At 34.5% G+C, this 10,545-nt stretch overlaps 1 protein-coding gene across 4 annotated transcripts in view; it reads left to right on the forward strand.

The window, feature by feature from the left end:
- LOC129230736 (perilipin-3-like) overlaps positions 1 to 9,606 on the forward strand; it is a 95,042-nt gene extending 85,436 nt beyond the window's left edge. For all 4 annotated transcript variants that reach the window (XM_054865186.1, XM_054865162.1, XM_054865177.1 and 1 more), the window contains 2 exons: positions 7,009 to 7,116; positions 9,286 to 9,606. In XM_054865186.1, the coding sequence (XP_054721161.1) occupies positions 7,009 to 7,116; positions 9,286 to 9,399 (222 nt within the window). In that variant the 3' untranslated portion in view covers positions 9,400 to 9,606. The remainder of the gene's footprint in view (positions 1 to 7,008; positions 7,117 to 9,285) is intronic.
- Positions 9,607 to 10,545: the final 939 nt, after the last annotated feature.

Genomic DNA, 10,545 nt, shown 5'->3' on the forward strand with positions numbered 1-10,545 from the left:
TGGATTTTTTATGAGTTGTAGAATCTATCTTGGCTTTTAAATATAAAGGTTATAAATTGCTATCTTTCGCGCATGCGTAGTGAAAAATTAATTGCTTTAAACGTTCATATTTCGGGCAATTTTCAATATTTTAACCTCAAATTTTATTGTTAAGTTTCTCTGATATGCTGTCAAATATTCTGAAAGTTTAGTAAAGTTTGACGGAAAACTTTACGTGATATGAATCGAAAATCTTCAAAAAAGATTTGTATTTTTAAAGAAATGCTTATATCTCCGTGGGTGTTATAAGAGATATTTTCACGAAAATATAAAAATAAATTCTAGATAGTTTTTAATTTATTTCTCAAATTTATAGCTTATTGCCAGCTATTTATAATGAAAAATGATCAAAAACCTTTTTTTGTTTCCTCAATTTGTTGCTGGTCCCCCAAATGAATAGCAGATTTAATTTTTGTTGGAAAATGACAGCTGGAGTGTTCTTTTTATGTGTAAAAAATTACAGACCAATTGGTCTTTTATTTCTCGAGAAATCCGTAAAAATGTGAATTTTCGAAAGTTTCCCAATATTTTTGGTCATATAGTGTATTTTACTTGAGAATCTTTTTTTTTTTTTGAAATTATTTTGGCAAATTTTCGCCCCTCTTGCTGTTACGCCTCTGGCGAGAGCCCCTCCTGCCAATCCCTCGGTCGGTACGGTACTACTTATAACACTAACAACTTAAAACCAAATAAGAAATTCGTTCACGAACTAAGCCAGCTTATTTTGCCGTATGCCAACCAAAGCCGAAGTCAGTTTCAATATATCTTGTTTTCATAGGTATGTTTTATAATTATTTTTATGGTGTTAAAGTTCGTCTTCGGAATATTAGTGGGTCATTTGAAATTAGGAAATGGGTCATTCAGTGACCCTGGGTCATAAGATAAATGGGTCATAGGCAGTCGATCCCTGGTGTAGTTTTTGACGCTAAGCTCTCTGATTAAGTGTCTACTTAATCAGAGTTACAGTTGCAGGGGAAAGTAAGGTTAACACCCCTGTTCAAAGGTCCTTTAATCAATTCTTATATATACACTATACAACAACCTTTTGTACACATAACAACCTTATGCATACAATATATATATATATATATATATATATATATATATATATATATATATATATATATATATATATATATATATATATATATATATGTATATATATATATATATATATATATATATATGTATATATATATATATATATATATATATATATATATATATATATATATATATATATATATATATATATATATATATATATATATATATAACAATCATTGTGAAATATGAAGAAAAAAAATATTGGATAACTTATGAATTGCAAGCGAGATTCAATTGAAGCTCGGCGGTTGAATTCAGGCCACGTTGTTGCTTATTTGAGGTAGTGAGAAGCAAAGGGATGCAAGTGACAAAATTAAAAATTTGGAGATAACTAGTACAAATGGTAGGTGTACCCCTTCTCTGTCTTGGGGCAAGAGATAGTACTAGTAGCCCTGGTAGATGCTGCTGTACAGCATGATTTAGAAAAAAAACTAATTAAAGCCTACTTAGGACTTAATCTTTATACACGTTTTACTCAAAACTTGAAAATGTCCACTTGCATCCCTTTGCTTCTCACTGCCTCATTTGTTGGTGAAAACGTCAAAATACAGCGTTTCTAAACGTATCGATCGTCAAGGCCTACTCTTTGGACAACAACATCCCGATTGGAAAGGTTGAAAACAACTTTTCCAAGGATTACACGAGTTAAAAGTTTGCCAAATGACGATATCGTCGCCTCAAAGCAGCAGTAGCATATCTAACTGTTATTCCTGGGATTAGATGTCTTGCTGTTGCTCTGAGGCGACCATATGTCAATTTAAGAAAAATGATGAGAAAAGTGGTGGATTCTGCAGGACGGATCACGAACCCATCGGACAGTTGGAGTGTTTGAAATCCTGTAAGAGCACTTAGAACAGTCCTTGACCACTATGGTGCACCCAAAAGCTATTGGAATTGATCGTTCGAGTGCTCCTATCCCTAATCTTAACACGTGCGGGCGATTCCTGTCAGACATATTAAAGAAAACGTATTCGAGGATTGCGACAAAATCATCACCAACACATACCGTGACTGATGGAGTTATTCTTTTGCTGGTAAACAGTTGCATGCTCTCTGAAATTAATTGATTTGCAGGATATCGCATAAGTTCTTCTCATTATTGTTCTTATTATTATTAGTAAATCCTGGGAATTGTTCTGTGAAGTGTTGTCCCACTATCTCTCTCTTCTAAAGTGAAGCTATTTCTTTGTCACTCTGCCTGTCTCTCATTTCTTCATTTTGATCTTCATCTGCACTGCTTTGTTAATCTCGATTTGTCTTTACATTTGTATTTTAGATTTTTTGCATTCTTTACTGCACTCTATTTTCTACTGTGCTTCAATGTCCTTGTTTTTTCGTTTTAAAATACAGCTGATACATAATTTTTAGGAAAAATCGGTTTTCTTTCAAAAACTATTTATGAAAATCTCCCCAAAACGAAAATAAAATTTAAATTAAATTTATTTTTCGGAAACTCTTCAAGGTCATCTAAATATCAAGAAATTAATCGAAACAAAATTGCAAATTAAAAGTATTTTACCTAGATCTGTTCATCTCTAAAGGCCCACCGAAAATACATTGCAGAGGGCCCCCAAAATCTGTAAACTGCCTATTGATATCAAGTTCCTTTGTTTAAAAGGTGATGAAATAAATCCCTTTTGTTTACATGTAATCAATGTTCAACAAATTGGGAATGCATTTAGTAAAACACAAACTTTATCTAATTCGTTTATTTATCTAAAATTAGAAGCAATTTTGTTTAAATATGCATTTACCAGCATCTCAAAGAGGCTAAAATAAACATTTAATCTTGCATTTGAATGCAATTTGTGTAAAATTTACCCGCAACGAAATATTTTGAAACGTAAAAAAACGAATTTGTTCGATCCTCCATCTTTGAGACCATTTCGTGCTCGTGCCTTTCGATGCCGATGACACCACTAGTATCGAATCAAAAATTTTAGTTGAAATTAGTGTTGATACTACAATGTTAGCAAATGATTCATTCGCTTTCCGAACTCTATACATTCAACGGCAAGTACAACGTTCAGCAGTGCATTAAAATGGCCTCAAACTCAAAAAGGTTTTGGACTTTTGTTTACCAGGTAGCATCACGAGTACATTATTTCGTAAAAGGGTGACAAAGCAAGAAATGAGTTTGTGTGTGCTACAATTAGCGTAATTTTAATTATTTATTGCAATGATTTTGTGAGCACACTAAAGAGCTTGCTTTTGTACCCCCACTACCAAAAACGTTAGCTCAAGGATCGTTGTTTCAGGCAGCAGTCATGATCATTGCCAGGGCAACGCCATGAAATGAGAGGGTCTATAGTGCATTCAGCGAGAATTGATAGTTGTCGTAAAAAACGCATCGTAACACTTGGTGCTATCGCTATCTGCGTGGCGCTGGAACGATTGAAAATAGCGCCAATCAAATGAGCGAAATGTTCATGAACCGGAACTGCTAATCCAACGAGTAATTTTCATGAACGTGGCAAATGTCGACGCCAAACAGAAACTCTCTTTGTTTCCTTCCGCTATCACTTCTCCCTGAAATCACTGCAGTTACTTCACCTCCTAGACTGTTGAATGACCCGTGGGTAGCACATTAAAAAATTCATTTCCATCGTTCTCATGAGACTTTCGCACCTTGCAGTTCCGCACTCCTGTTCTGAAAAAGAAAGAAAAAAAGGCTGGAAAATTCACCGTTCACATGAGATAAGAGGTTGTACCCAAGGAAGCAGGTTTATACCCAGCATCCTTATCGACTATACCCAGAAAGTAACCAAACTCAATTCGCTTAGTGCATTCTTGGTGAAAACTCAGCAAACACTCTGGTAGAAGGCAGGGGAAAATATGATTCACATTTACCTGGTAAATAACTGCAGTGAAAAGGTAGTTTTCTCCGGGAAGAAAAGCTCCATGTGAACAGAGCTATTAAGTATACAAAAAAAAAAAAAAAAAAAAAAAAACAAACAAATTGTGATATTTGTTGTTCTTTTTATAGATATTTCTTGTCGTTGTACGTGTTGTTGTTGTATAACCTTTGAACAATTATCCATTCGTGAACGAGCGAAATATATGTAGTAACCCTATATTCGAATCCTCAGGGTGAAAGTAATTTTTAAAAATGGAGTAAATAACAGTCAATTTTTTAGCGATTGACAACACGAGGTAGCTTTAGCTATTTTATGTAGAACAGATGATACTAATAGGTGCAACAGCATTATTTAAAAAATGAGTGGTACAGTCAAAAATACAGCATCATTTACTATGAATAACTGAACTAGATGTTACTCCTTTCAATAGGTTTTTCTTTTTATCATGAAAAACACGAAATCATCTTCAGTTTCAATAATTTCAGAGAAATAAATAATATAGTCCGTCTCAGCATTGTTGGCATTCGTCTTGGACGTGTCCACTTCAAAACCAGCTGCAAACAAGAGAGAGTTGCTCTAATCGAGCGTTGGCGAAATAAGTGTTTTTCGTGCAGCGTCGTTATTTGTTTACAATACGAAATACATTTTGATTGAAAACTAGCGCCAATCACTCTGTTAATGAGCCAATTGTGGAAGCTATGGCTGCTTTTACTGCCCTTCCTGTTTCCTACTAATTCGGTGTTTTTTTGACTTTTTCATGAAGTGCTAATAATAACGAGGCGGGCGTATTGTACTCGAATCATTTTTATGAGTGTGACTCTGAGAAGTATATTTAGTGAACACTCCTCAGAAAGATTTTGTTCATTTCTTAAAAGTGATTTTTATATAAAATGTATTGCTCCCTCCCCCCCCCCCCCCATGCTTCTTTTGAAGAAAGTTTCATTGCCTGTTTATTTTGACGTCTCATTTCTTTGAGTTCAATTCAGATTACATGAAATGTTCATGCCTACTATATAGAACTTTTAATAATATTTAAAGACTACAGCACTCTGAAACGTGCGTCATCTATAACTATTATAAAATAATTGTGTTAGTTTAACATATTTAAACATACATACCCGTATAAGTATTGTGCACAACAACACTAAAAAAATTCTGAAACGTAACTGATTATTTCTGTGGAACGTTTCGGGATTTCACCAGGCTTTCACCAATTTCCCCTTAAAATCGAGTATCTTCGCAAAAAAAGTTTCCTGGATTGCAACAAGCTGCAAGTTGCACGAATGTAGACTTGTCACTCTTGTGAAAAATATTTTCAGCTACCAGTTTAAAGATTAAATGAGCGTGTTTATTAAGTGTTTTGATTACGGCCTTGTCCAGACTAACTAAACTCTCGGTGAGAGCGAGTCACTGGATAGTTGCAGCTTTGCAAGGCAGGAATTGCAGGCAAGGGATATGTTTGGTCCTTACTTGTAATTTTCGCATAGCTTCGGCCGTGGTTGCTCTTATGCTTCTGAAGTTTTCTTGGTAAATCAGGAAGGTTACAACCTACTTAATTTTTTTAGAAGGTTCCCGAGACATGACTGACTTTAACAGGGGATGCTTCGCAATTCTTCAGAAAGTTTCATGGTCAATTTCAGAAAGGTTACTGGTTTTTCCAAGATATGTTACTGGCAGAAATTGGGTACATCAGCTGCCTATTATTTTAAAGAAACGTTTCTGAATCGTTTTTACAGGGAAAGGATTGTAATGTTTTATATTTAAACATTACAGTCGCTTTGCTCAAAGTTTCAAGACTTGAAAACATTCTTTCCTTTTGTTCTATATCACAGTACATGGGCGTAACCAGGATTAACATTAGAGAGGGGACAGCAGAGGCGCTACCACGGGGGGGGGGGGGGGGAGTTAGGACTCATTCACCGCAGAACGATTGAAGTTTTGTCTTAAATACTCGCAAATCATAATGTTTTATAGCACACTACAAAATAAGAATACTAGTTTCAATTCAACCTCTAAATATTAAACCTATCTTTTTAAAGCATGCAAAAAAGAGGGGTAAAATGCTATGAAAGGTATATAAATTTTTTGGGAAGGAGGGAAGAGTTATGTAGTCGCGTAAGGTAATTTTCTTACGATGGAAATTACTTCTTCGATGTTTGGCTACAGTATGATGAATCTTGTTTAGGTATCCAATGAGCAGCTATTTTTTCAATGTTCTATCAAACTTTAATGTTTGTCTGAAGCGGGAAAAGGATATGATTACTAACAAAAGAAAAGGGGAGCACTTAAAATGGTGAACGAATTCATTACCGCTAGAAGCATAAAAGCATTAAGAGAGAATAAAAATTGCTATCTTCTTGGACTCAATGCCGTAGTTGCTGAGAATTAGTAGATAAAGTCCCTCACTCAGTTCAACATAAAAGCATTTTAAAGACTAAAGAACCTTTAGAGATTAATCACGTTTTCTAATATACTGCTACCTTCTCTACTTAATATTACCTTTTAATACTCGTCAACTTCGGTGACATAATGCATGAGAAAATAGGCCAAAATAAATGAGGAAAAATGTTTTTCAATGAAAAATAACAATTCGAGTTAAAAAAGAAATTACTAGAGTAAGACAACGAATCAAAATTGCTCTACCTACGGAGGAGCAGTTGCCTCTCACTGACTCACTGCTCGGGCTCCGCCCGTGTCTCTGTGTCATTCGTCTGAGTTGCAGTTTTTACTAAAATGTTTTTTGTATGAAAAACTGCCTTTGTTTTCTTCTCGCTTTCGTGTTTGTGAATGCTGTTCCGGATTCTTTTTTGTTATATTATTATTCATTGGTTCAAATATATACTACTGAATATTTTACTTAAGTTATAAAAGCGTGTTTTTCTTTATTCAATATGTTAGAGAGTGGATCGAATTCTAACTCACAAATTCTAGTCTTATGTAAAATTTGTTAAGTTAATTTTCATAAAATTTACCTCGTGTTTTATTATGTTTTTTATCGGAATAGAAAACTGCCCTGAATGTAGCCAAGGAAAAGGCTTTGTGGGTCGTTGGAATGCTAAGACTGGTACCTACACTCCTGCCTACGTACATATACGCATTTGTATCGTGGCTTGTAAGTAATAAAACTTTTACACTCAAAATTAATATAAAACTGTGAAAAAAGAGTTTTTGCAGATAAAACTCTTAAAAATAAGAATTATTTTTTTTTTTAAACATCTTGTAGTTTACTTATATTCAAGGGCGCCCATATGGGGGGCAGGGGGGGGGGGTACGAGCCCCCTTTTGAAATTAGAACTTCATTGCTTTTAGTACTTTTTTCTTTGCAAAAATGTAAAAACATTTCTTCTCCAGCAATTAATGGATAAGTTATTAAAAATGTCAAATTTTAATAACTCTAACCTGTACTGAAATCGGTTTCTACGGGGAAAATATCCTGCTAAACATGGGGAAAATATCTGAACCCCCCCCCCCTTAAAATTTTGCATATCGGCGCCCTTGCTTACATTACCAGAAAAATGGAAAGCCCTTCTTAATAAACGTCTTCTTTCTTTTGGTGCTTATTGCGCAGGTTTAGTTTGATGAAGACTACAATCTGAGTGTTCTTGCCTCCCTTACGCATGATATATTTTTATTACAGTTCAGAATACGTATAAACAACACATGAAAGAATTTACATTACAAAGAGGGGAAACTACATCCGGAGCGAGGGTGGGAGTCGAAGCGACCGCCTCAAGTGTGTGAAGTAATCGCTTAGACCACTCGACCACTGAGGCCCCTAATAAGCGTCTTATATACTGTTAGTTGACTGCAAAAGTTCTTCCAGATCTATTCAAGAAGTGCAAACACAAAAAGCACATAACCTGATATGAGACAGAGCACGTTTGGCATTGCTGTCTCTTTATGACTGCTTGCAATCTTTCTGGTTGAAATTAAGTCCCATATTAGAAGGTTTTTTTTTTTTTTTTTTTTGAAAGAAGAAAAAAGGAAATAACTTGGTGTAGGTATTTAAAAATTAAAAAATATTGCAGATTTAGGGAGCGAGACTCTGAAGAAGGAGAATTACTTAAGCAGCGTAATAGCAGAAGTTCGAAGAATGGGGCTCTGGAACTAGTTCTCGCTGGATGGATAAATATCTCCGGTTTATCCGGATCAAATTTCTAGAGTTAAAAAAAAATATACACTTGAATAATAATTTTAAATTATGATCTCGAGAACGGAACTCTAAATATAGCAAGTATTCGCTTTTCATTTTGAAACAATATACAACTCCCGCGCATCGATCGAAAATAAGTTACAGTAATTTATCAACAACATGACGTAGTTGAATGAAACGTCAGTCCGACACCACTGCAGTTGAACCTATTTGAATCGTAAATGATAATGTGTTTGTTAGACACGATCCTCGGTAATTTTGTTACAAAGCTTTTTTTTTTGCACTAAGAGATAAGTCTGCTTATTCAAGAATGTGTTTTACCCATACGACACAGATTATCCGAATTTTTGCTTATTCGGATTGCCATAAGATCCCAGTTAGACCGGATAAAACGAGGTTGTACTGTGTAATTTAATTTTTGGGTGATTATTTGTCATGGTAAAACTTTTAGATCATTACAATTCATTAGCGTTTTCACTGTGTGATATTTAGTCTGAATAAAAACTCTGAAAAGATAACCTGAGTTAACGCACTGTAACTTTTAGAAGCACGGATATTATTTATTTATAGTCTGACCACCGATTAGATGAAAAGGTAAACATCCGGTTTACAGGCGGAAATCGACGCATCTATTACGTTTCGGGGATGTCAGCTTTTGTAGACGCATGTTTGCCTCTAAATTAAGCAGAATCACATTCGAATGAGCGGAACACGCGCATCAAATTTTCACTTTCCTTCCATGTTCAGATAGACTCGTCTTAACTGGACTTCTGCCAATTCCATACAATCCGTGGGCAGGTGATTGAGAACAGATAAAATAGAGGGAGTGAAAATTTTCATTCGTGAAACCAAGACGAAGCAATTCACGTGATAGATTTTAAGGCAAAGCATTGGAAGAATTCCGGTTTCGTTCTCTTGTTTCACGCAAAACGTGCCAACCATTTGTCGTTGTTGAGTTGCGTGACTTGAGGTCTTTGTATCAGCTTTTGCAAATCCAATGATTGGACTTGCACCCTCCATTTTAATTCCTGCTCCAAGGGGCAGACTGTATTATTTATTTTTATTTATTTACGATTTTTTAATGGATAGTTAAAGTAATAAAATACCTGACGCTTCCTTTCTTCCAGGGAAAGCAAAAAGACTGATGAACATGATGAACACAGCGAAAAGCAGAACGGTGTGGCCCGAAACTGCGCCAACGCCAACTGCAACTCCCACAAGTCGGGAGGCCGTGCAGAATAACTCTCATAGGAGGAATAAGAGGGAGAAGAACCACGAGGAATCCTCTTAGGCGAGGAGGAGACACACGACAGCACACTTACTCATATCTATAAATAGACTTATATCGACTACATTGCAGCTTTACTATATTTTTTTACAAGTGACAAGTTGTTATGTATCATTTATTTTTTGTACTGTAAATGAATAAATGTGATTATTTTAATTAAACGTTGCAAGAGGGTCATTCCATGTTAACTCACACACCTAAAAAGTGAGTGCGCACAGATTATAACAATATTTTGCAAGTTCAAACTCATTTACTAAGTAGTATAAAAAAAAAAAAATTTGACCCTCTAGCTGTTGTAGTTTTTTAGATATAAGGGGTCAAAATTTTAATATTTTGCTCCACCGACTCATACTTGCCTGACCATAACTCTGGAACAAATAAAGTTAGAAACTTGAACTTTATATATTTTGAAAGTTTACATTAAGAGCTTTAAAATGATATATTACATGATACAAAAATACAATTTTTCATTTTGAAGGTCATTTGAATTGACCTTTGACCTTGAGTATTTTCAAAAGTTATAATTTTAAAAATCTGCAAAAAATATATTTTGTATACACTGTTGTTTTCTTTATTTGTGCCAAGTTTCATTTTGGGACAACACTGGGATCATGCATAATTTAACAATTTTTCATTTTGAAGATCATTTGAATTGGTCTTTGACCGTGAGTATTTCCAAAAGTTATAATTTTAAAAATCTGAAAAAAAAAAACATACTTTGTATAAACTTGCCTTGCAACAGTAATGTTAATAGCAATCATAATGAAAATTTCGAATCAAGGCTTCTCTGGAGAAAACATGAAATTTATTCAATATCATTGCTTTCTTAGGATTTTTATCCTCATCCGAGACATATTAAGATGTTTATCGCTAGTAACTTGCACGCTGTGAAACATAAAATAGTTTGGCGAAATCTTTTAATATTTAAATGGTTCTAATTAATTTAGCACACAACTAAATCTTAGAGAGGAACAAGGATCAATTTTTAGGGCCAGTTGATTAAAGTTTTAGGCACGTATGTAGGATTCGTTTTCTTTTAGTATGGAGCATTTATGTGAAAAAATAAGGTGAAATTTTGTGATGGTAACATTATTCTATTT

The sequence above is a fragment of the Uloborus diversus genome, chromosome 1 (genome assembly GCF_026930045.1).
Source record: "Uloborus diversus isolate 005 chromosome 1, Udiv.v.3.1, whole genome shotgun sequence".
In the NCBI taxonomy this organism is placed as follows: Eukaryota; Metazoa; Arthropoda; class Arachnida; order Araneae; family Uloboridae; genus Uloborus; species Uloborus diversus.